General features: G+C 36.4%; 1 protein-coding gene across 2 annotated transcripts; it reads right to left on the bottom strand.

The window, feature by feature from the left end:
* Positions 1 to 11,114: 11,114 nt before the first annotated feature.
* Positions 11,115 to 26,070, bottom strand: LOC127497583 (GTPase IMAP family member 8). Of its 2 annotated transcripts, XM_051866125.1 has the most exons (5): positions 19,897 to 26,070; positions 19,574 to 19,629; positions 18,719 to 19,420; positions 17,350 to 18,057; positions 11,115 to 14,721 (listed from the first exon to the last, which is right to left on the bottom strand). In XM_051866125.1, the coding sequence occupies exons 2-5, from the start codon at positions 19,599 to 19,601 to the stop codon at positions 13,949 to 13,951; spliced, it is 2,211 nt and encodes a 736-aa protein (XP_051722085.1). In that variant the 5' UTR covers positions 19,602 to 19,629; positions 19,897 to 26,070; the 3' UTR covers positions 11,115 to 13,948. The 2 variants fall into 2 exon arrangements, with proteins under 2 accessions (XP_051722085.1, XP_051722083.1); XM_051866123.1 differs by having other exon boundaries at positions 19,574 to 26,070.
* Positions 26,071 to 26,462: the final 392 nt, after the last annotated feature.

The raw sequence follows: 26,462 nt of genomic DNA, 5'->3' as shown, positions 1-26,462 counted from the left end.
TGGTGGAATTGGCAGACGTTCCCTTCATCATGTGCCGTGGTAGCGCGTCAAATCATTCACAGGTATAAATATGAAGCTATTGTGCACGTATGTGATTTTGAACTAATATTTCATGTCGACATACCGTGGTTATATACTATAAACTAATCGTGGTATTGATTTCACTGCCGATTCTATAGAACGTTGGCCAGGAAAACTAACTTTACTGAGCTCTCAAGAGCCCCCTAGTGGTTTCCGTTGCGTTGTGGCTCGATTTTGTTGCGTTGTGGCTTGTTTCCCTTGTGTTGTGGCTTGATTCCTTTGTGTTGTGAACTTACGTTTGCTTTTTAAATTTTGTTGTGTTGTGCACTACTGGGCCACTGTACTACATTGCAAAATATTGTGTTGATAAATAGGTTTATTGTCCATTTTCAACATGTTTGCTGCTAAGTTTAGTGCGCTATCCATGGTAGAAATAGGCTCAGCATCGCTGAATACTGTAACCTGTAATATGAGTACGATGTGAAACAGCGTAGGACAGTTCAGTCCACTTACACACACAGCTGTGACTTCAAATGACATGGTTTATTACATTAGCCTCTTTGAAGCTGCTAATGTGTCATTTTGACATGATAATAGCTGGCAGATATGACATCGCTTGAGCAGCTATTAGTTTCATTGTGCCGCAGGTATTTGTGCCTAATAACTGTAGTTTATTTGTGTCGCACTGTCTGAATGCATTTTTTTTTTTTTTTGTCCTAACCTATCCATGCAATCATCTCCCTGTCAGCCATTTCTATGCACACTTGTGATTTAAATACCATTTCGCTGCCAGTTGAATTGAATTGAACGGAAAATCACATTAAGCTTGATGTCTAGCTTCACACATACACACGCTTTTGAATGTCAGTTTCTTTTCTGGTCAATACTCACTTTGCACCATCACATCTCACTTATTCTATACTACAATACATCATGGCAGTTGTCAGGTAAAAAAAAAATACTTCTCTTTTTCCACTCTGCTACCCAGCGACATTTACAAAACGACCAGGCCGAATGGCCCATTCAATAGCGTTATTTATTGAGATCAATCAAGCTCATTTAAGCTTCACTCAGAGCCACAAAACTCATTTAACTTTCCTTTGGTTCCCTGAATGTCAAAGTGAACAACAACCATGCCCCCCTCTCTGCTGCTCTGCTCATGGTCTAAAAGACTTCGAAAGCGTTTAAGGGATTAGACGTCTTGGCATTCAGACAGTGCCGATGAAGAACGTCAAACACGCTTTGAAGAGTATAAATATGATCTGTGATTTTTTTCAATCTCCTGATGAAACACCCTCATAAATGTGCATCGACAGACCCATATTTGTTTTCAGTGGTAATAAATTTTGTCTGTAATTTACGAGACAGAGGAATCATAAATTTTTGCAACTGCCATTGTTTATTGTTCTAATTAAGTAATGATTCAGGCTTTTTTATCCATTTGATTTTTCTGTGGTAACTATCTAGCAAACTTTTTTGTATTTTCTTTCAAAGTAACAGTGTGCTGAAGTACTTTCTTCCAAGACTGCAAAACAAAGGCAGCTGAAATATTCCACTTCATCATTTTAGTCTGGTAGAATTAATTAATTTGCAAATGTATTTTCCCCTAATTAAATGCTTTATCTCCTCTGTCTACCCCTGACACACATATGTCCTTCTTCCAGGATTCCAGATGGAAGAAGAAAGGCAAGATGTTGACAGCCTTGAGGAGGGAATAGCATTCATTTTTTAAAGACACACATGCAGAACATAAAGCAGTGATGAAGAGATACAAAAACGCTTATGCCAGCTTAGTAACCATGAATTCAAAACAGACCATTCTTAATTTTTATGGAATTATAAAGGATTTTTCTGTGCACATCATTATTTTTTCATTATTTGATCTTTAATCAAAATAACTTCCCCTCCCTCTTGAAACAACATCTCCTTTCTTCTCACGTGTTTACTGGCATGAGTGCGGAACAATCTGTCACTCACATGAGATCACACAATAGCAAACCAAAATGATCCAATCGATTTGCGATGGACAAGTCCCGCCCTACATTTTTTCTTGTTCAAGATGTACAATATATGTCACAATAAGGAAGAAAAGACTTCTCTACTACAGTGTATGTGACCCTGGACCAGTTATAAGGGTCAATTTTTTTGAAATTGAGATTTATACATCATCTGAAAGCTGAAAAATAAGATTTCCATTGATGTATGGTTTGTTAGGATATGACGGTCAGTTTTGTTCCTTTACGAGATTTCAATGACAGTCGGTTTTCATCGTCAGTCATTTTTGTTCAGTTACGAGATCTCAGTTCGGTTCGTTTTGTTCTTTTACAAGATTTTAATGACGGTATGTTTTGATCCATCAAGATCTTTTTTTCCATTGTGAGATTTCAAAGACAGTCAGTGATGGTCGGTTTTATTTCTTTACAAGACCACAATGATGGTAGTTTTTGTTTCTTTGTTCCTTTACAGGATTTCAAGGACGGCAGACTTTGTTTCTTACCGAGATTTTAATGACAGCTGGTTTTGTTCTGTTATGAGATTTCAATGGCGGTCGGTTTTATTCGGTTTACGAGATTTCAATGACGTTTATTTTATTTCAGTGATGGCCGGTTTTGTTCGGTCACGAGATCTCAGTGACGGTCAGTTTTGTTCCTTTATGAGATTTCAATGACAGTCGGTTTTCATCGTCAGTCAGTTTTGTTCAGTTACGAGATCTGAATTCGGTTCGTTTTGTTCTATTACGAGATTTCAATGATGGACGGTTTTGTTCGGTTACGAGATTTCATTGACGGTCAGTTTTATTCGGTCATAAGATTTCAGTGATGGCCGGCTTTGTTCGGTTACGAGATCTCAGGACAATATTTGGCCGAGATACAACTATTTGAAAATCTGGAGTCTGAGGGTGCAAAAAAAATCAAAATATTGAGAAAATCGCCTTTAAAGTTGTCCTAATGAAGTCCTTAGCAATGCATATCCACTCACAAAAATAATTTTTTGATATATTTATGGTAGAAAATTTACAAAATATCTTCATGGAAGAAGATCTTTTCTTAATATCCTAATTATTTTTGGAATAAAAGAAAAATCGATAATTTTGACCCATACGATGTACCTGTATTGTTGGCTATTGCTACAAATATACCTGTGTGACTTATGACTGGTTTTGTGGTCCAGGGTCACATATAGTAGGTGAAAAACAGTATGTGAAAGAGTAGTATGTCCAAATGCACAGCATTCATAAAACAGTTGGCAAAAAGTACCCGGATCACATGGCGAGATTCTGAAATGCACTGGACAATTTACTATCCCATGAGGCCACAGGAGAAGAGTTGGCAGTGAAGCGATGCAACTGATGCTTTAGGTCACATGATAATGACAACATGATGTATGTATGTACAGATTACATTCATACAACACTCATTCAAACTACTTTTTAACAGCCTCAAAGTACTTTTTCAAAAAAGCAGTTCCTATTCAGAGGGTACTTAGCATAAGATTTCATTGCTAACACAACTGCATTTGCAATTGCGTTTTGGGTCATCCAAAGATACTATACCATGGAGCTCCTAAAGTCACTTTATAGGGGCTCCATAGACAAGACAGTGACCAGTATTAATTAACTGTTTTGGCATTGATCTAGTTATATGGAATTCAATTTTCACATTAGAGTGAAAAAAATACAGGTCATTGCAAATTTTTATTTCTCATAACTGCGAAATTTACAAGAAATTGCAAGAAATTATAAAAACTTTATACTCGGAATGTGACCAGATGTGATCTAGTACAGTTGTAATGTTTTATCTCTTATTTTAAACTATTTATTCATTAATTTACTTACTTTGAGTCAGGAAAGTGGCTTCCATAAGCTGTTCCCCAGCAGCACAAACTGGTAGCCTGGATACGCTAATTAAGAAGCCTGGGAGGGACACCAAGCACACCAGAATCCAAAACACAACATACATATGCTTGTGTCCAGCAGGCTTTTTTCAGCAGTTAATGTACATCATTTTGCACATTTTTCTGTTCAAAAATGCCTCTGAGGCTCTGCTTTTAAGAACCAATTCAACTGCAATCAGACACAGGGACAGTCCTTTCAGCAACAAAGGTGAGAGACACAGTCCCTGAACATTGCTGCACACAGGTGCAAAAGAAAATGACAAATATGTCCTTGTTCATGCCCTTGTAGAGTCCAGAATACCAAATCCCCACACTAATTACATGTCAAACTATAAGACTGACAACTCTATTAGCCTGTTTTTGTATAGCCAGAGAGTATATGGAGTTGTCTCATACAGATGAATGGGCTGATTATAAATGCTTGTCACGTATATATGCATGATTCAAGCCTTATGCTTTCTTTGAAATTTCTGAGAAGCCACACAAAGTAAAAATATGTTTTTTAAAATGTCATCTTTCCATGTGTTTTTTACAGTGACTATGGAAGTCACTGGCAATATCTTCATACTCATAGCATGTTTGGGCTCATTGTTCTTATGGCTTCGTTTTGTGATGTATTATGGTTAACTGTTGGGACAAATAAGTTCCAGGGTGTCTTGAGTATCACATTACTGTATGTAACAATTTACTTTTTATGTGTTCAGAGGCATTGCCAATCCCTTAAAGCAAAGGACCAGACGGTTACTGCAGAGAGCTACACAAACACCAGTTTAAACAGGGTTTTAATTAGGCTTCTCTTTATTCAACCTCTTCATTCCAATAATAGTCCTTGAGGGACACCATTAAATTGACTTTTAATGTGTGTGTTTAAAAGAGCAAACGCTAAGTAAATCTTTTTATGAACAGCACCGCAATGGTGTGTCTGAGAATGAGATAGTGACAGATATTGAGTAAAACGGATATTTTAAACATTCAACTGTGAAACAGATTCATTACCCTATTCCGTATCGCATATTATAATCACAGTTATTAGTATTACTTAGAGGCTTTTATAACTACTGATTTCATCAGATGTGTAAAAATAATGGCAAGCTGAAATGAGAACGAATCCTAAGAGCTTACATTTGGCCTGAGGACACTGAGCACATTGAAACCCTCAAGAAACCAATCAGCGTCCATGAAGACAGTGCAAACAATGGCAATAACCAAGAACATTAAAATTTTAACACAGTAATTGAAAGAGGAAAAGCAACAACACGACCGTAGAATCTGATGTTTGACGCTACAATACAATCTAACAGAGCCAGACTCAAAGGCACTGACATAAAAATAAGAACATACAGTATTTCCAAGACTTTCCATTGTCCTCATCAGTAAAAATATTCTCAATGTTTGCACAAGGCTATTGAAGGTGACTAAATAATATACAATGCACAGAAAGTGGCAACTTTTTCATTTCAGACTATGTGTCAAAGTAGAAATTTAACAAAGTATTTAACGAAATGCATCCACTTGTATAAATAAATGCTTAAAGGGGACATATCATGAAAATCTGACCTTTTCCGTGTTTAAGTGCTATAATCGGGTCCCCGGTGCATCTACCAACCCAGTAACATTGTTTTGGTAAGCCTTTCTCTGCAAGCATGTAAAAAAACGAGCCGCTCAGATTTCGCTTCCTTATAGGAAGGAGATCTTATTATAATATTACCGCCCCTTAATCTGCACGTTTCCACCCACAGCGGCACCATTTTGTTTTTGCAAGCGACAACAATGTACCAATTCTAAAGCCATGGCAAAAGTTTGAGCAAAGCATGCTAACTGTTCTGTCGTTGGCTGCCCAGACGAGCACAGAACACTATTTAGGCCATGTTGTGCTGCTTTAAGCCCGGAACACACCAAGCCGGCGGTCGCCAGTCGGGCAGTTTTTGTTCATCGGCCGAGTAAGTTTTCTCAGTGTGTTCCACACCGTCAGCTGAAGTTGGTCCTCGTCAGCTTTTTTTCGGCCGATTCGACATGTTGAATCGGCGTCGAAGCTCGTCTGATCATTCTGATTGGCTGTTCAGCTACTGCCACCTACTGGTACGGAAAGGCATTTATTCTTACGCAGGCGCAGAAGGGACGTGCTACTTGGCCATCGGGTGTCGGTTTGGTGTGTCAGGGCAACTTTGGACCCAGACGCTGCCGACGTGAGCCAACCCCGCAGTCTGCTTTCGTTGCCACTAGTTCGTCAGCGTCGGCTTGGTGTGTTCCGGGCTTTAGAGAAGAGGAAGAGTTGTTGTAGTGGAGTGTTGTTGCCATGCCGTCATTTTAGGCTGCACTGCTTCACAAACGAGGGTCAATTTAATGCTGCATTTGCACAAAAGATTAACATGACGGCACAGGCTAGTCGATGAGTTGAGTCAACTCCACAGCAACTACATCAATTTATTCACTAACCATTCAGAAACGTCCAGTTGCATTCTAAAAGTTGTAACTTCTTCCTGAATCTTTCCATCAGTGTCCGATTCCAGTTTAAACAATGTAAGGCTGAACACCGTTACTGACAATCGTCATTTTGGCTGCGTGAGATTCTCCAGCGTTGTTGTTGTTGTTGAGCAACCAAAGCGTGAGCTGTTAAAGCTCTGCCCTCTTCCGGAAAGCGGTTCAGGAGCAACAGCTCATTTGTATTTAAAGGGACACACACAAAAACGGTATGTTTTTGCTCACTCCCAAATAGGGGCAAATTTGACAAGCTATAATAAATGATCTGTGGGGTATTTTGTGCTGAAACACAAATTCCGGGGACATCAGAGACTTATATTACATCATGTGAAAATGGGCATAAAAAGTCCCCTAATGCATTTTGTACTGAAAAATATTTTCAAAACCCCATCTGGCAATGTTCATAAGCAAATCTCAAATTAGAGGTCTGTAGTAATTATAAAACATATTTCACAATTTTTGCTTCAAGAGATTGGTCATTGAAATATATAAATGACAAATGTTTAAAATGTTCTTCATATTATTTTGGATGCTTTTTAAAAAGTGAATATAAGTTGTAAAATATAGAGTCAATTATTTATTTATTTATTCATTTTTAAAAAATTTAAAATTGTACCCCATTGTACCAACTACTAACCATGCTGCCAAATGAAACCCCACTAAACAATTTGTTACTGAATCTCCAACAGGGCCAACCAACTCATTTCCTTGTTTCTTCAGCCCTGCTGGCGGTAATTGATATTTACTGTGAGCTGATGAGTGACCATTAGTGTTTCATCGATTAAAGGTGGAGAGAAGACATGTGAAAATCTTATAATGAGACAGCCAGACAGAAAAAATACTGTTTGTTTGAGACAGAATAACGCTGGCAATATGTAAGCATTCAGACGCACAGTAGACTTTTAGTCTCATACTCCTGCATATTAACGTTTCAAGTTAATAATTAAACAAAAAAAGGAAGAGTTTTCACTCCACTTTTCATTTAGCAGGTATTGGATTTTAATTTTAAGGAAGATTTACGATTAGGTTTTCTAATCCTTTTGGGAGCTGCCATGATTAGCTTGGTAATTAACTCTTTGATGCAGTTTCCGCCTTGAGATAGCACTACTGTCTGCTTAATACACTTTGTCGATTTAGTTATCCGGTTGTTGTGATGACACACGCATCGTAATCCTTTAATCCTTAAAATATTCATTCTTCCCCCAGTTCTAATTAAACACTAATATTTGGATTAATTGGAGGTTGTCTGGGTCTCTGCAGAGATAAAAAGGGAGCTGTGTGAGGCCTGAAGCTAAATATGTGCGATTGGATGTTTCAGCGGTTGCAAAATCTATTAAATTGTGGGTTCTACGGACTGTGGTGTGTTAGCTGGTGACATTATTCCCAGAGGGATAGGTCATTGTCCTTTAATGCACTCATGGTTATTGGTTGAATGGTAAATAACACATTACATAAAGAATATGGAGTTTACTAGAGAGAAAATGTGATATTGAAGTCTTATTTTCATATTCTGTCATGGAGAGATACAGCCATACAATTTCATGCTGTCACAAAATGTGAAAGGTGAGAGATGTTTATTGTATCTGTCAATTTCAACTTACCATTGGATTCTGATTTCCGTCAAATATGCATTGGCTTGGAATGAGAGCATAAAACAAATATGACACATTCTACATTCATGAGAAGGGCCACTGTCATCGACTGTCAGAGCAGAATATAAAATTTACTGCAAAAACATCCTTCGGTGCATATTCCTCATATTTTCATTGAAGCGTGTGTGTGTTGAGTTTGGACACTTTGTTTAGGCTGAATATTCACCTCTTTCCTGATGTAATTTAAAGGCTGTTACATCCAAACAAATGGAAAATACATTGAGTATTGTGGTGTATGGCTTTATAAATAGAGAGACAGATGGCTACACCTTTCCCTGTCTGTAAAAACAAATCTCCAATAAGCAGAAAACATTACAGTTATAACACCGCCACACTGTCTTTGGATTAAAATGGGCTCGGTTGTTTGTGTGCCTTTATTTTAAACTGTCTATGATATGATGCATTGTAATTTGACATCTAACATGTTGCAAGAAATTGGTCCATTTTGTCTATATCGAGCTTGGCTTGTGATGGATGACTGGTTGATAATAATTAGTTTCAAAACTGCACTGACCACACGCATGAGAGAATCAGTGGGGGTATTTTTCTGTTTTTGTTGACGTATGCCTGTGACAGAGATTCTCCAGGGGGCTGGAGTCAAACCAAAGACTTGTCAGTAAAGTTCTCAGAGCATCAGCTCTCCTGCACTCCTCACCTGCTGCTGCTGGTTACTTAGAAGAGCTTTCCTGTGGAGAGGAGAGACGGAGCAAATCCCCGTGTCAGAGCTGCGATGTTTGACACGGTTTCATTTCAGAAAGCAACACAGAACACAAAGAGTCTTAAAAATCCTGCATGTTTTTCTCATTTACACACACAAAAAAATTTAGCTAAAAGCTTTGAAGTTTGAAAAAAAGTTTGGCTTTCACATGTCAGAAGGCATGTCAGAATACAATTAAACTAAGTACATAAAGACATTTAATTTACCCATGCTGTATGCTATTATTGTAATATGATAAATGAAACATGAAATGACAAAACTTTAATGTACATATTTTTATATATGTAGATAAGTCAAAACAAATCTCTAGACATGGCAAGATTATGAAGGATGCACATGAGTAGATGGAACTATGTAACCACGCACCAAGCGAAACAAACAAGCTGATTTGAAAAATAGTTATTTTAACTGTAAAACGCTAAAATTTGATTGGTTAGCAGTTGGCGACAAGTCACTGGCTGCATCTGAATATGAATACTTCCCTACTATATAACAGGCAAAAAAACAGTATGTGAAATTAAGTAGAATGTTGAAATTCACAGTATTCATAAAAAAGTAGGCAAAAACAAAAAGCAACTTAATACATCAGGCAAGATTCTGAAGTATCCAACTGGCACTTTGAGGCCGGGGGAGAGGATTTGTAAATAGCAGTGAAACGATGCTGGTAGGTCACATGGCAATGAAAACATGACGAATGTAGTATGCCTGGATTACATTAATACCACACACATTCAAACTATATAGAACTCACATTTTAACCGTTTCGAAGTAGTCGGAGCCGATAGCCTGGTCCCGGCTCTGGGATCTTTCCCTTTCCTGATCCTGTTCCCCTCTCTCCCATTTCACTTCCTTCAGTTCTCTATACTATCCTATCTAAATAAAGGCAAAAATCTGGAGAAGAAAAAAAAAAGAAGTCATGAAGTACTTACTTATTCAAAAATGTGTATGCAATTTTGAATGCAGCCACTGTCTTTATGGGTGAGTCATTGAATCATTCACTCAACCGATTCATTCAAAACACAGATTCATTCAGGTCAACGAAAGTTCGCTATCACTGTGTTGCTAGGATAAATTTGCTTTGGTTTTCAGTAGGAAATATATTCGTTGGTGGATGAAAAATTGAAAAGTATATGGCAAAATTGTGTCGAAAATGTAGGTTACTTAATATTACCTTCTTGTTTATTGAACAGTTTTGTTGTAACTACAAGCAGTATCACATTCAGCAACACTTTTAAATAGTGTTGATTGTTACTTAACATGTCTGAAATTAATAAATGAGTTACATTACAATTATCCCTCCCCTTTCTCCTAGTTTCCATGTAGAACATATAGAATTTTTTCCCCCTTCATGTCACTAGTGCCTTTTATCTATCCAGCTCTTTGTACTGCCATTTTAAGGAGACAAGAAAACTCTTGGTTCAAACCCTACTAAACGTCCTTAATACCAGCATCATGACTAATGCTAAAAATCTCTTATTTCTTACTGTCTCTCAGCTCTTCTCCTCCTGATCCATTCCGCCAGGTGCTTCCTTTTAAGAGCAGCTTTGAGAGGAAGTCTTTACAGGATTAGTGTTCTCTGTTCGAGCAGCCTGACACTTGCTGAGCAATTTCCTGAATCTCTGTTTTGAGAATGTTCGAGAAAGTTCACAGTGCTGACTACAGGATTACGCTGAGACCCGTTCCAGCCAGGAGGCAGCGCACAGGTAAGCCATTCAAGAACACCACTGCACTGACAGGGAAAATGTCACAGGAAAACAGGTGCAATATTTTTTAACAGCATGAATAATTTAAAATGGTTTCAAAAGATGTAAAACAAAAGGTTTGTCAAGCACTACAGCTGTGCTTTATCTCTTTATAAATTATTTCATTCTTAAGCTGTTCTCTACAAAGACAATGGCAAACTTTGATCTCTGCAATGACAGTAAAAGTTACTACCTAATGCGCATATTTAGTGCAAGAATAACCCTTGTGAAGAACTTTAATGCAAATGAAGCTATAGAAAGGCAATAGTACTCCCTCTACTGAGTCAAATGACCCGTGTAGCAATTATTTTTATTTTAACTGCAAGGTCAAACCATTCTGAACTTTTAAAACTGTCATTACACAACATAAGTTACATCACTCAGTTCTCCCTTCATTTCTCAGAAACATATGGCTCTATTTTCAAAAGATAAATGACAGAACAACCTTCTTTTTTCATAGTCGCATACCTTCTAAAACTGTCATAACATATTCCCCTAACAATCAATCCAAGCAAATATCTATCTAAAAGGGATGAATACTTTATCTAAGTTTTTAAAAAGAAGGCCACAGTAACTCATTTTAACAGGCCATTTTTAAAGTGGCATTAGTGATTGGAGCACTTGCCATTCTTTTTATTCACACAAGCAATAAATTAGCCACATTTATAATGCTGACAAGTTTCTTTCGCACAATTGTGTCTCCAAAAAGAGACACTATGTTCCGAATAACTGCATGAATAATAATATAATGCACAAGGCCACCCAGACATGTTTTTTGTTTCTGTTGAACACTTTATTTCAGAGAATGATTGCACATTTTGGACCTTACTTTTTTTTTTTTTTTAAATAGCATTCATGTGGATTTATATATAATTCATGGTATCATTAACAGTTAGAAATATTTAAGTTTCTTTACTGGAGGCTGCAGTCAGTATCCTTTATACTCATATATGTCTTTAATTCCATTCCAAATAAAACGTAGATTTTTACACCCAAACAGAAAATGAAGAAAATCTTGTCTGATACTTATTAGGACAACATAATACCATTAAACTGACAATTAATAGGTATAATCTGCTTAAAGCTAGCAGATTTCAACAGATATAGCCACAATGTGTTTCATTCACATTCAGAGCAGATGCCAGGGTATTTTAAGCATATATTTCTTTGCAATACACGGACATGACACAAAGTGAATATTGAGTAAATAAGTAGACACAATAATATGCAATGAATGCTGACAATTCTGAAAATGCATAAACAACCACGTTAGTATGATCTACCAGCCATACAGCGATGAAGCAGTTGGCCAAATATTATCAAATGACAGAAGAATTTACACTAAAGTACTATAAAGTTTGATTAGAAGAACACCATTTGACTTTATAATAATTTGAAAAGATACAGAAGGCATACATTGATTTCATGACCACTTAGTGCCGCCATACATGATTATGGTATTAAACATGCCCTGCCCTCTCACGGCTTTCCCATCTTAAACAATCCCTCGTAATTCCAGTCCCCTGTAAAAGGAGCCTCAATTAATTATACAGTCTTAGTTGGCCTGAGTAAAGTTGAAAACATGAATTATTCATGTGTAATTTCTTGAAACACTGTGTGTGAGGGAGAGAATGGATACAGTTTGAAGGGCCAACTCAGTGTAGCAAGACCAACTCCGTCATCTTTTGAGGCTTCATTCAGTCTCATTCTGTAACCTCGCTTTGTTCTCCTTTCACAGCTTTCATCCTCTTCCTTGACATTTCTCAGCTTTGCCCTTTTCAGTTTCTTCATTTTTCGAACTTTTCCTTGTCATCGTTTCTGTTACCTCTCTGTTCATCCTTTAGCATGAGTAACCTGCTAAAAATATCTGTAACCTGTCCTTTTTGTTTTATCAGATACATTATGATTAAAAGAAAATTAGGCCATTCTGAGGCTAGCCGGGATAGTTACAGTACAGAAAATGCATACACTTTGATATGACCTTTGACAAAAGGTGAATTTTGAAAAATCACATCTTTTTCCATATTATGTCAGCTTATAGTAAACAAAAGTAAAAAAAAAAAAAAAAAAAAAAACAGCATAAAATTAGTCCATACTACTATTTTAAAGTCTTCTAAAGCAATACCTTTGTGTGATGAAATGACTAAAATTAAAGTCATTATTCACTACGCATTCAGGTTTGAAATGGCAAATGACAGGATTTTCATTTTAGGTGAACTTGTAACACATTTGGCCTACTAAGTTCAATAAATCAAATGTCACTTTACAGTTCAAAAAACTCTGTGTTTAAATACAAAAGCAAATCAATTTAACTTCTATTGATTTAAGAAAAAACAGAAACCAACATTTGTTGAATAGCTATCAAATATAGGCTATTATTAAATTCAATATCAAAAACAACAAAATACAAAACATATTTTAAGGTCAGAAATACTAATGAAGATGGATAGAGTTGTACTTGAGCAAAAAATATACCCCAGAGCGAAAATAGCCACTTCAAGTAGTTTAGATGACAAACGATGGAAACGACTCACATTGATTATGTATCTATATGGGCGAATATGAGTCAAAAGCAAACATCCTCCCAACGGTGAATGATAAACAGGAGCATCAAAGCCTCTGGCTGTATGAGGTGCTGTTGTCTGAAATCTGCCTTCACTCACTTCATCTACCAGAAACAAGAGCCTTGCAGTGATTAAAGTGTCATTGTTATCAACAGTAACTTGCATTAGCATTGCTTCCTCTTGCCGTGCTTCCCCTTGATGTTGTTTGTCATTTATTTATTTGTTTGGTTGTTTGTTTCTTTGTTTATTTTTTGAAATATTGTGTTGTGGCATTTCATTTGCATATTCCTCCTGAATGTGTGCCACTTTGCCTACAGCAATGTGTTGTGCAAATGTATCAAATTTTAATATTCTTGACGCTAAGGGGTCTGTGCATTATGAGAGTACAGATACGGCAACGGATTTCCAGATGAATACATTTCCACATTTCTACATTTGAAAAACAGACCCTAGTGCCCTCTACATATTTCAGATATATATTGCACACTTGAAAAATGTCTTTGTGAAATATAAATGTCACCATATAATGTTTCATTGTAAAAAGATACATAAGATATATATATATATGAAAAAATATATTAGATACAAAAGATTAACACCCTTAAAACAAGATACAGTTACTTGCTTAAAACAAAAATTATACACATTTAATATGTTGTTTTCTTACCCCTAAACCAATAAGACAGGATAAAACATGATATAATATGGATTATATAAAATATAAGAAGTATTCTCTGAAAATAATAACAATAATAATCATTTAATAAATAATAATTATTTGATCTTGTTTTAAGGATGTTTTGATATTTCTACTATAGACAAAACCACTGGTTATGAAAATGATTTACACAACTTTGTAACTTCCCCCTCTAAAATTCACCTCATATAGCCGTTGTGTATCTCCAAGCTGTCGACTAAAAAAACTTCATTTTCCTCACTGTCATCAAATTCACCATCTAATTCATCTTCCTCTCCTCGTCCCTGCGTCTTCAGTCTGGTGTTTGCTCTGTCTTCCTCCACCTTCCTCCTCTCCGTCACCTCTTGCAGCACCTGCATGTCCATCTCATCACAACCTCTGTTTGCTCCAATCATCTCCTGTATCTTTTCCAGAAGCTCTCTGACCTGGTGGTTCTCACCCCTGGCCTTATTATTAAAAACATGATACCTGTTTCCACATCTGTCAACAAGCCACTGCAGAGCTTTCCCTTCACATTCAATATGCTGCTCAATGGCTCGGTCTCCGAGCAGGTCCCCAAAAGTGAACAGAATTATACTGTGATCCCAAACTGTGGAGCCCAAAAGCCTCAAATGGTCCTCCATTGCCTTCAGCTCCTTCTCTTTAAAGGAACAGTCGACGCGAAGGACCAAAATGAAAGCTAGCGAACCAGAAGTGGATAGAGACAGACTGTGTGTGATTTCATCTTTATTCAGTTCAGGAGTTTGTTCTATGGGAAGATTCTTCCACCAGCCAGGGGTGTCTATGATGTTGACCTGCTGTCCTCCAACCTCTCCATGCCTCTGAACACACCGGGCTGTTCTTCTTGATCCAAACACCTGTTGGCCGAGGATAGTGTTCCCTGTTGAACTCTTCCCAGCTTCTCCATAACCCAGAAGCACAAGACAAAATTCTGAGAAATTCTTTTCAGTATCTAGAAAAAGACATGAAAAACAACTGATTACTATTTGATCTTCAATAAAAGCCACACTTTTAGGAACAATTGTTGGCTGGTTGGTTAATGTTTTAACACCATGCCAACATTCTTGGCTATTTTCATGGTGAATAACAAGTTAAAATTAATATTAAAAAAAAAAAAAACCCTCCTAAATGGATTTGGGGATGACTTAAAAATGGATTCGAAAGTGTTTGCTGAATAATATAATTTCTTAAGACAACTTAAACCACATTTAGGAACAACATTATATTGCAGGGTTCCTCAAATCTGGCCCTGCAGAGTTTAGTTCAGACCCTGATCAAACTCACCTATCTGCAATTTTCTAGTAACTCTGAAGACCTTGACTAGCTTGTTCAGGTCTTCCGACTGGTTCTTCTGTGGACTTAAAGGCTTTTGCTGACAAACGGAAGTGGTGTTTAGCAGTTTCTGCCAATGAACTGGTATTTCTGGATGGGATGATGCTGAGATTTAGCATATTATGAAGGGAAAATATTTCGCTCAATATCCTTATCTCGTTTAGCTGCTTTTGCATCTGAACTCTTCATCTGTAATCTGTCCTTTTTGTTTTATCAAAAGAGAACCAACTTAAACCTCATTTAGGAGCAACATTATATTGCAGGGTTCCTCAAATCTTGCCCTACAGAGTTTAGTTCAGACCCTGATCAAACTCACCTATCTGCAATTATCTAGTAACTTTAAAGATCTTGACTAGCTTGTTTGATTAGGGTTGGAACTAAACTCTGCAGTGGCTCTCTAGGACAGGATTTGAGGAACCCTATTGTCACGCTGTGGTTATACGAAGCGCACAATGAATGGAGTTGTAAACAAAAACAGTCTTTATTATAACCCAAAGGCAAACACAGGAGAACATTGGAGAACACAACCACGAAAACACTGAAGATCCAGGACAAAGAACTAGAGAGAACTCAGGACTTATATACAAACAGGATAATCAATGTAGAAACTGAACTGGTGTGGGGAATTAATTAACCATAGAAACAAACTAGTGGCGGGAAAATGAGAACAATGGAAACAGGAACTAGAATTAAACAAAAACAGAACAGAACATACACGTGACAGTTATATTGTGTATAAACAGGTCTGACAAACAATGCTTCTGTCATAAGATTTGCTAAAATGGGATTTGCTATCGGAGACATTGAGCTGTGGTGCTCGTGATTGATATGAGTTTGAACTCAACCTGCAACATTTACCAATCCAATTCCTCCTCTTCCTGTCACTTCATGTCTCTCCAATACAAGATTAAAAAATAATAAAGTAAAAAATAAAAAATAAAAAAGGATTGCTGTTATTAAATAAGCTGAAGCCATAATTCAAGGACTTTCAAGAATTTTATTTTGATAACAAATATTTGCTTGAGGAATATGATTGTGATGTCAAATGTTTTCTAAAATGAGTTTTTCCCCAACAAGATTTGACTCTGTGCTAACATAAACAAAACTATATACATGACTTAAAGCTCATTATCAAATATCACAGTCTCAAAACAAGCACTCAGACTGAACTCTAAAGCTCTGCATAATAAATAATGCATCTCGAATGACACAGCATTTCTTTGATGCACACTGAACTTTGAGCAGACACGGTGACGCCAAAAACTTTCTCATCAAAACTAAATATTATTTTTCAAAGATAAACTGAGACCATAAAAAAGCCACAAAAGAATAAACTCAGTTTGCAATTTGAACCCTGTAACCCTCCTCCTCCACCACCACAATATTGTATGTACTGAAATACTTTCAACCTGAGTAGCTCTTATCTTTCTCCGAATCATTCCTTTGTCTTTTTTTTTACTGATGTGCTCTTGTTCCTTTTTCAGATGTAATTTGCTGTCAGTTGTGCACAATGAGGCATGTGCTAGACACACCAAAAGGGGAGTGTAGAGTATCGCAAATGCAGTGGAAACATCAACAATTAGGCCTACTTGTTGTGTGTTTACGCAATAAAAATGTTCATAGTTGTTTCATTTTTTTCACTTTCATTTGACATTTCTCCCTTATCTGTTTTATTTGTTTGAATTGTGCAGCACTTTAGGTCAGTTTCTGTTGCTTTTAAATGTACTGCTCTAATAAACTTTGACTTATCTTGAATAGAAGCATTCAGTAAAATCAAAGGAAGCATTATTCCCTTTATAAAATGTGTTAACAATTAAATAATAATGACTCCCTGATGTGAGATTTTTTTTTTAAAATCTATTTGTAAACAATAAAAGTTAAGGTAATATAACTCTAACTGCAATTTTAGTAGTTTTCTTATGTTTATTTATGTATTTATTTTACTATTTTTTACTAATTATCATATATATTGGGATGTTGTTCTGTATTTTGTGTGGTTCCTTTGAATAATATAACAAAATTTAAAATCTAATTCAAAACTTGGATTTTTTTTTAGGAAAATGTAATGACTTCGCTTTTCTGTTGCTGTGACTTAGTCTTCATGGGCTGTTTGTTGATGTATGGGCTACTTTATCTCATTGGATATCCTGTTTTCCTTAGAATTGTCAAATTACAGAAGTAAAATGGTTTGAGATCTTCATGTTGACTTTAACAACATGCATTCGAATGTGTAAAACCAGTCTCTTACCCTTCATTGAACTCTTCATCTTCCTCATCTGTCTCTGTTTCTTTGCTCGTGCCTTTGCTTGCTTTTCTGCTGTTTTCCATTTCTGCTTCACTTCCTTTAGAGTCTTAGGGTCAATTTCATAATAATGGCCCCTATTTTGTGCCACCATCTTCTCTACATTCTCCAGCAGGTTTGTGACCTGAATGCCATCATTCCAGTTCTCATTGTTGAGGACATGATATCTGTTCCCACATTTCTCAATTAGCCATTGTAGAGCCTCCCCTTCACTCTCAATGAACTCCTCTACAGTCACATCCCCCAGACAATCTCCATGGGTGAACAGCACTACGGTATGAGCCCACACACTCTCTCCAAGAAGCTCCATGTGCTCCTCCACTGATTCCCTCTCTTCTGCTGTGAATGACATGTCTACACGTAGGGTCAGCAGAAGCACGTGTGGACCTGGTGGACATAGAGACATGCTGAATAAAAGTTCCATTTTATCCAGTTCAGGAGTGTCAATCACTGGGAGAGACTTCCACCAGCCTGGAGTGTCCACTATAGTCACATTTCTCCCGTTCACATCGCCTTGTCTTCTCGCACACGTGGTGGTTCTCTTCGAGGTGAATGTCGCCATACTCAAAATGGTGTTTCCAGCTGAACTCTTCCCAGCTCTTCGGAAACCTAACACTATCATCCTCATCTTAGAAATGTGGACTTGCTTGTGACCTGGTAAAAAAACAAGATCAATTAACAACAAATTTCAACATTTTCTGTCTAAACTGAGAATAAAGGGATAGTTCACCCAAAAATTACTATTCTGTCATCATTTACTCACCCTCATGTCATTCCAAACACAAAAGGAAGACAAAAGGAGAATTTTATCATTGATGCCATTAAATAAGCTGCATCAAAAGATCTCAGTGATGTTTTTTTTCAATAGAAGTGAGAACAAAAGGTATTGTGCATCAAAACTATACAAACTTTTAATAATTTGAATCATTTGACACAAATAACTTGGAACATTTTCAAGATGATGTGTTTTTATCATTTTGTCAAGTCTTTTTCACTTTCATTAAATGGGAAAAATTTACCCTTTTGTGTTACATGGGGGAAAATCATACACATCTGGTACAACATGAGGATGTAAATAATGTCAGAACTGTAATTTTTAGAACTATCCCTTTAAAATTGGTCTGTATTCATTAAACGTTTTTAAGAATAAACTTTTTTTTTAACTGCTATTTTCTTCTTATTTTCTAGCTTAAGAAAAAAGTTAAGAATATTTTGTAATGCCAAAAACTTTTCTTAAGAATGTTCTAAAGACAAAACTTTATGTTCTTAAGAATAATTTGAGAACTTCTCGAGGAATCTGGCCCTTGGTTCTTACCTTGCCGTACAAGTGGAGTCCTCCATTGTTCTTGTAACATCTTCCTCCTCTGGTTTGCTCTCATATATCTCTTCGTCATCATTCCTTCTACCTCATGCAACCATTTTCTGTCCATTTCAAAATGACAGCCACTGTTTCCCACGACCATTGCGTCTATTTTCTCCAGTAGCCCCGTAAGCTGTGTACCAGTAGCTCTCTCAGTGTTAAGAACATGATATCTGTGTCCACATTTCTCCACTATCCAGAGCAGAAGAGACTCCCCTTCACTTCCAATGTGCTTTCCTAGAGCTTGTTCCTGTAGCTGGTCTCTATATGTGAACACAACTATAGTGTGATTCCAGACTCTCTCGCTCAGAAGCTCCAGGTGTTCCTGCGCCGACCTCCTGTGTTTTTCTTTGAATGAAGCGTCGACACGGATGACCAGCAGAACTGCATGGGGCCCAGGAGGACAATGAGCTACGCTAAGCACAATCTCTTGTTTTTGAAATTTAGGGGTTTCTTTTACAAGGTAGTTCTTCCACCAGCCCGGCGTATCAACTACAGTGACCTGCCTTCCGGCAAAATCTCCATGTGTCTTCACACACTGGGCTGTTCTCCTTAGATGAGGCTCTGCACGACCTGTTATTAGGTTTGCCAAAGAGGTTTTCCCTGCTGCTCTGTTTCCCAATAGCACAATCCTCAAATCAAAGAGAAACCGGGCTCCTGCCAGTAAGAGACAATGCCTTCTTATCAAAACATGATTTCTTGTTCCCTGCTGTATACGGATCTAGAGATTGATTGTACTTAGATTTAAACCTTTCTTAAATCCTATTAGAAAAGCACCAAGAATTTAAATGTGTGAATCAGGGTACTTACCAAATTCACTTGCTTCACATGTAGCCATTGCTGCACTTTCTTATTCACAACCCTCTCTAAAATATTTAGAAATAATGTCACTTTTGGTTTGAATTAGTTACCGCACCATTTAAATGATACAAGAAGGTTAATAAAATGACTTCTGTCTTCAACATTGTATTAATGTGTTTTTGTGGCACCAAGATCAAGCTAATGGATGATGCTTTTAAAATGACAAGATTACCACCCCATACATTTACAGCGCTTTTCAACAAGCTTTTAGAAGCCATTAGCTATCTGCGAAAGAATGAATAAGTGAGGTGAAAGAGGGAAAAAGGTTTTACCTTTGTTCTCATCACAGCAGAAGAGCTGACAGTGAAATGAAGAATATTATTCTTGTGTGCACAACAAATATGAACAAAACTGGTTAGTCTGGCTGAACAAGTGACTCAAGATTTTTATAGTTTCTTATCAGAAGGGGCTGTGTTTCCATTACATTGACCAATTTAGATAGATCTATTTATTAAAGCCTATTGTACATATCCATCCTGGCTATTGTGATGAATTTGTGATCATAGCTGTATGTATGAGTGAACTATTTTGATTATTTAATTAGCGACAGGGAAGAAGTATCTTAAATCTTTCTAGCATGTTATATGTTTGGAAACAGTTCTTTTAACCCTAATGTGATTAAACTAGTTAATACCAATATTAACTATTGGTATTAACTATTTTAATCACAAATCACTGGTCAGGAAATTAGCAAGAATTGCACAAATACTGTAGATAAAGTAACTTAGCATGGAATAGCCTTGCCCGACTTCTTTTTGCAAACATCTTTTTACAGGAAGAAGAGTCAGTGTTGCTCCACTCAATGTTAATGACTTCAAACAGTTCATGAGTAGTTGAAAAATGTCTCCTAGTTTGTTTGAGTTTAATGAGAGACCAAGTATTCACTATAGGGTTCAAATCTGAACTTGAAAAATAACATCTGATCATTCCTCTTTAGATAACAACTATTCATTTGTGTGAAGCAAGCCATTCTGCAATATTTCCCTGTACTCATCAAAGCATTAAATGACTTTTCACAGTGAAGTAGCTCACCAATACCAGCAGCTAAAAAGGCTCCTCATACAATGATAGCTCTTCCTCCATGCTTCACTGTTGTAGAAATGCATTTATTATATTTCTCACCAGACTTTCCGAAGACACAGCTCTGGAGCATCACCATTGCAACTCGTGTTTCATTGTGATTCATCACTCCACACACAACTTCCCTTTATACAGTTTGTGTTAAATAAATTGTTGTTTACACCATGAAACTGCAAAATAATACATGAAATGCCCATATTGCAAAGAATGTCCGCACACTTACATGCACCAGTGCTCAAACAAGTGTCTTCAAATAAAAAAGCAGTTTTACACGCTTCCTTGACGTAGATCACAAAAGATGAATAGATATGTTAGACAGAAAAGAGAAAGGGAGAAATGAGCAGAGGTTGTGCGAAAGATGACTCATGGACAGTGTCAGAGAGTGCTTGTCTTGTTTTGATGTACAATACCGACGCCTGAGATCGGTCAGGGACAGATACGGCCGTATCAGATTTCACAGAACTAGAGGGGGAATGCAGAAATTGCTTATAACCTTGAAAAGACAGACCTTGAGAGAGAAAGAGAGAGAATTATAGTGCAAAGGAACCGTACAGTGAATCCTTTGACAGCACTCTGGATAAAAAAGGCTTTAAAATGTTGCAAAATGAGAAAGCTTTGTGCCGATTCACAACACTATTCTTTTGCAGACTTCGCCTGTGGTTTTTCCATTTTGGACAAATTTTTATGTAAATATGAGATTTATCACATTTTTTATCAAATTATAGATGATTCATATGGTCTCAGAGGTCCCCTTCAGTCTATAAATCTAATTAGCACTTCTGCACCCTCAGCCACACAGGACTGATGTTTAGTTTGAAACAGAAGATCTGAGGCTTTGTTTTTCAGTCAGTACAAGCCATTAAAGTTGCATTTAGCTCATACATCATTATCACTGTTATCTGCATCTCTCTGTGGAGGATTACTGCTAGTAAAACATGAAAAGTGAAGGTTAAGAACACAATAACAGAGATTAGAATCATTCCTTATCTCTGAGGAACTTGCCGGCTTAAACAGAGCTAACTCGCTGTTTATATGCCCGTGTATCAGGTAATTGGAAAGTTCTGCTCGGCTGGAACCTGCGCCGCCTCCAGTGATGTTGGTCACACTTATTTCTCTCTCGTTCTGTAAGGAAATAAAGCCTCCGTGGGTGCGCAGCCTGAGCCCCGATAAGGAGAATGTTAGGAGGGCTCATGATGGTACTCGGATTATACTTCCACAATCCCTCTATCTAGACTTATCTGAGGACAAACTGCCTAGAAAACCTCTCCAAAGCCTGGCATCTTTTCCATTCAAATTCTTAGGATTGCAATATGCCAGAGGCTAATCTGTGCCCGGATCTCTTTGCTGTGAGATTATTTTCCCACACGGATGAATGTGAATTATTCAAAGAGATGAGGCAGATTATTTGGGAGGGAGACTGGTTGACATGCACTTTAAATTCAGCTGTATTTAATCTGAATCCACTTACTTAGTTGCTTTAGTTTGAAGAGGTTTTGGCATGCCGTGAGCCCCCAAACCACTTATTTAACTTCTTAGAGTGATTTTCCTGCCACCGTTGCCATCGGCTTGATGAACTGAACTGAAGGAGAGTTGATCTAAGCTAGAAACAAAAGCCTGTTCTCTTGAAAACAAAAGCAGTTTTTTGGAAAATTAAAAACTTGAGGTAATGAATAAACAACAGCAACATAATCATTTGATTGTGGATACTGAAGAGTGATAATCTGTTTGCAGCAAAACAAAGAATCTCTCTAAACTGTTTCTGCTTAACAAGAGCACCTTCATTTGACTAATTCGATTTTCGCTCCCTCCCTTCAATCTCATTCTCATGCCTTTCAGGAGCAAAGACGAAGCTATTGCTGTTTTTGATAAAGCGCTTCTGTAATTAAAACTAATGGTTACATTCGCTGCTTCAACTTAAAAGAGAAGACTTCACTAAGAATAAAATATTTAAGGTCCATACAGTAATGTCTTATCTGCACAGGCTCCATTCCTCTTAGCAAAAACATTAATTACCTATACAGTGTATAATTGAGTTCTATAGAGAAGCTTTATGAAGTACTTTTGTACTTTAATGCAGTTCTGCTTTTAATAAATGAGCTGCATGTTCATTTAGTTCCAGAAAAAAACTGTGCAGTCAGTAAACCCCGTACAGTACGCCATAACAGAGTTTCTGACACAAACCCAAAAATATCTCCTATTCCAGCCGAGCTCTCATTAGTCATTGGAGTTGTTATTAATGTGCTTCAGCCTTTCTACTCAATCCTCCATATAACCCGCGGCTGTGCAGTGATGGTGACGAGTAACAGGGAAAACTACGCATGGCACTTTCCATAAATATGATACAAAATAGTTTTTTTCTCTTTTTCTCAACAAATGGTGCTTAAAGGTATAGTTCACCTAAAAATTAAAATTCTGTCATCATGTACTCACACATTTGTTCCAAAATTGTATGACTGACTTCTGTTAAATGCAAAAGATATTTTGAGAAATTAAATTTTTTTTTTTTTTTTTTTTTTTTTAAATCCTCACAATGGTTTGGTTACAAACATTTTTTTTTTTTAATCCTCTTTTGTTTCCACAGGCAAAAAAATGAGGGTGAGTAAAGCATGACAATTTTCATTTTTGGGTAAAATTTCCCTTTAATCCTCTGGGGTCGACGAATACGCCGGCGCATTCTCTCACATTTTTTTTTCTTATAACAGCAGAAAGAATTTAAAATACTTTGAAATGTTAAAGATGTTTATCATCAATCTAAATTTTTGAGCTGATCCATTTTATTTTGTATTCATTTATATGAGGTTTACATAATTTACCAAAATTTGACATTTTTGAACCCAGATTTTTGGTGTAAACTATGCCAGAATGGGTTACAACAGTTACAAATTTAAACTAAGTGAAGCTGTCATTTAGTTGGGGCTAAACTGTAGTTTTTAGTTAATGATTAATTTCCCATAAATCTAAAAATATGTTAACACTTTATAATAAGTATACACTAATAAAGTACTTAAAAATCATTAGCAAACTAGTTTGTTATTTATATATAGTTTATATATTGTAGTCTCTACTTACCTAGTTCTGGCATGAAACTCTGAATAGCGTAGGCTGATCAGTGGTTATTTCATGTATATGTGCAGCAGCAGCATAAAAAAATTTATCTAACACTTTATATGAGCTAATTAAACAATTATTTGGTTAATTACAGTGGCAATGAATGAACTCACTATTTATAGATAACCTATTGCTATATTAACAATGTAGATACTACAATGAATTAACTATAAACTAATAGTTTGTTAATGATTTGTAAGTACTTTATTACTGTATACTTTACTGTATATCAACTAAACTAGCTCCTTTTCGTGCTAGGTAAATTTTATGTTAGATAATACATTATCAGACATACCTAACAGGTCAGAGAATAAAAACATGGGTTTTGTGCCTCTACTGCTTTTATAAGTCATAGGTCACCAAAGTTTATTGTATTTGTGGAAGAAGCCACATTACAGCTCATTTATATGTCAAGAGTAAAAACTCCTACTGCAGAGTAGCTGAACATACTGTAGATTAAACCTGAGCTTAGATGAAAGATTTTAGTAGTCTTGCCCTTGACACTTTTACTCTACAGCCCTATTTCATAAAGCAATTTAACATGTTCTCAATGTTCTTCCTCACACTGCTCTCCCCGGTGGAAAGCGTGTTCCCATCTTAAGTGCCTTTCCATTATTCTAAAAGCCCAAGTGTAAAATCGACCCTTCGAAGAATGAGGGGACGAGTCAACAAAACAAGAGAACATATTACCCATAAGGCATAGCATGGCATCACATTTTTCTCAAAAAACATAAAATTGACAGGAAAGCTGCAGGAAAGTGAGAATTAATTTGTTCAGCGATGACAACCGAATATACAAACATACACGGCAGCTGGTTTTGTCTGATTCAAGCATGCTCTTTTTTCATTACACACAGTGTTATGATCAAAAAGTGATGATTCTTATGACATTTAAGCTTTGTATTGCCAAATCCAAAGCGTAAATGGATGACTGGACTTTCTAATTGAAATCACGACCAGCACAAGGCTTGATCTTGACCCTCAGGAAGACTGTTCACTCTAAATGTATCATGGAGACTGACCTGATAAGTGCAGACACTGTAACTTCACCTGTAAGTTAGCTCTACTATTTAGGTGACCAATTTATCATCGATCTTCCCATTTAGCTGTTGTTGTCTGGTGATTTTCTATAATGGAGCTTCCCATCATGGCCTTCACGGTGTAAGAATAATATAAAAAGGAGGTTTCATCCATTTTGCAGCCCCCACACAATTATTCGTCTTTCAGGAATTATTAAACGTCACTGAATTATCAGTACACATAAGATATCTCAACCTTGACAGGCTTTAGCAGAAATGCTTTTCATTCATTGTCATGCTTTCTGTCATTTCCCTTCTTGTCAGTGTTTCCACTGAATTATTAATACACCCACATGTTCTGTCTGTGTAAAATGTCCTTTAAAGGCATGTGTTAAAAACTAATTGAGATATTCATAAACCCAATGGCCTTACAAGACCATAAAGTAACTGTACAAAATACAATATACAGTATAAACACTATCATGTCTAGACATATCGTAATCACACAAATTACACTTTTGGAAATGGTACTGTATACACACTGTTTCAAAGTCTGGAGTCAGTAAGATTTTTTTATATATATAAAAGTACTTTTATTCAACAAGGATGCATTATATTGATCAAAAGTAACAGTAGAATTTTACATTTTTACAAAAATGTACTATTTCAAATAAATGTTGTTCTTTTGAACCTTCTATTTATAAAAAAAATCCCCAAAATGTATCACTGTTTCCACAAAAATATTAAGCAGCAACTGCTTTCAACAAAATGTTTCTTGAGCAGCAAATCAGCATATTAGAATGATTTCTGAAGGATCGTGTGACACTGAAGACTGGAGTAATTCAGCTTGATTTAAGTACATTTTAAAATATATTAAAATATATAAGTTATTGAAAATTGTAATAATATTTTACAATATTACTGTTTTCACTGTATCTTTGATCAAATAAATGCAGCCTTTACAGACATGAGAGACACTCTTTCAAACACACAAAAAAAAATCATACTGACCAAAAATTTGAAAGATACTGTATGTATAAGAGAGATTATACTCTTTTTATGGGCATATGTCAGTGTTACATTAAACTTTTTGTAAAAAAAAAAAAAAAAAAAAAGAAAAGAAAAGAAAAAAAAGATAGTTTAGTCAAAATATAACTATATTTCATCCAAGCTCACCATCTTTGAGAAGCTAGAATTCCATAAGCTTAATTAAAACTTGAGAATCTTCATTAGGGCTGGGAACTGGCAGGCCTCATGTGAACGGATTATGAGATTTGCTTAGAATTCAAAACATGAAACCAAATGTCTCATTTGAACTCAGGAGGCTTGTTGTGGCAACTCTGAAATATTTGATGTGAAAAAGTGCAGCAGTTCATAAGAAAGGTTCTCTGTAAAGGCTGGAAGACAGACAGAGAGCATAGGAAAAGACAAAACAAGCAAACATCAAGGCTCATTATAATAATGTATTGCGATTGTGGCATTATTATACCACATTTCTGGGGTCTGCATCAGGATAAACAAAAACTATTTTCCCACATCCATTACCAGAATGATCCTTAAGTTTATCATTAGGCGAAGGACATTAACAAACACTCAAGTATGTTGAGAGATGAAATGTCTTCCAGCTAGTG

The sequence above is a fragment of the Ctenopharyngodon idella genome, chromosome 16 (genome assembly GCF_019924925.1).
Source record: "Ctenopharyngodon idella isolate HZGC_01 chromosome 16, HZGC01, whole genome shotgun sequence".
Lineage (NCBI taxonomy): Eukaryota > Metazoa > Chordata > Actinopteri > Cypriniformes > Xenocyprididae > Ctenopharyngodon > Ctenopharyngodon idella.
This window is presented reverse-complemented; position numbering and strand designations above follow the sequence as displayed.

Excerpts from the sequence above, each read along its gene's own strand:
- LOC127497583 (XM_051866123.1), bottom strand. The coding sequence starts at position 19,601 with ATGGCTACATGTGAAGCAAGTGAATTTG. Across the intron at positions 19,421-19,573 it reads ATGTGAAGCAAGTGAATTTG|GAGCCCGGTTTCTCTTTGAT; the intron begins GTAAGTACCCTG and ends TCTTACTGGCAG. Across the intron at positions 14,722-17,349 it reads GATGAAGAGTTCAATGAAGG|ATACTGAAAAGAATTTCTCA; the intron begins GTAAGAGACTGG and ends GTCTTTTTCTAG.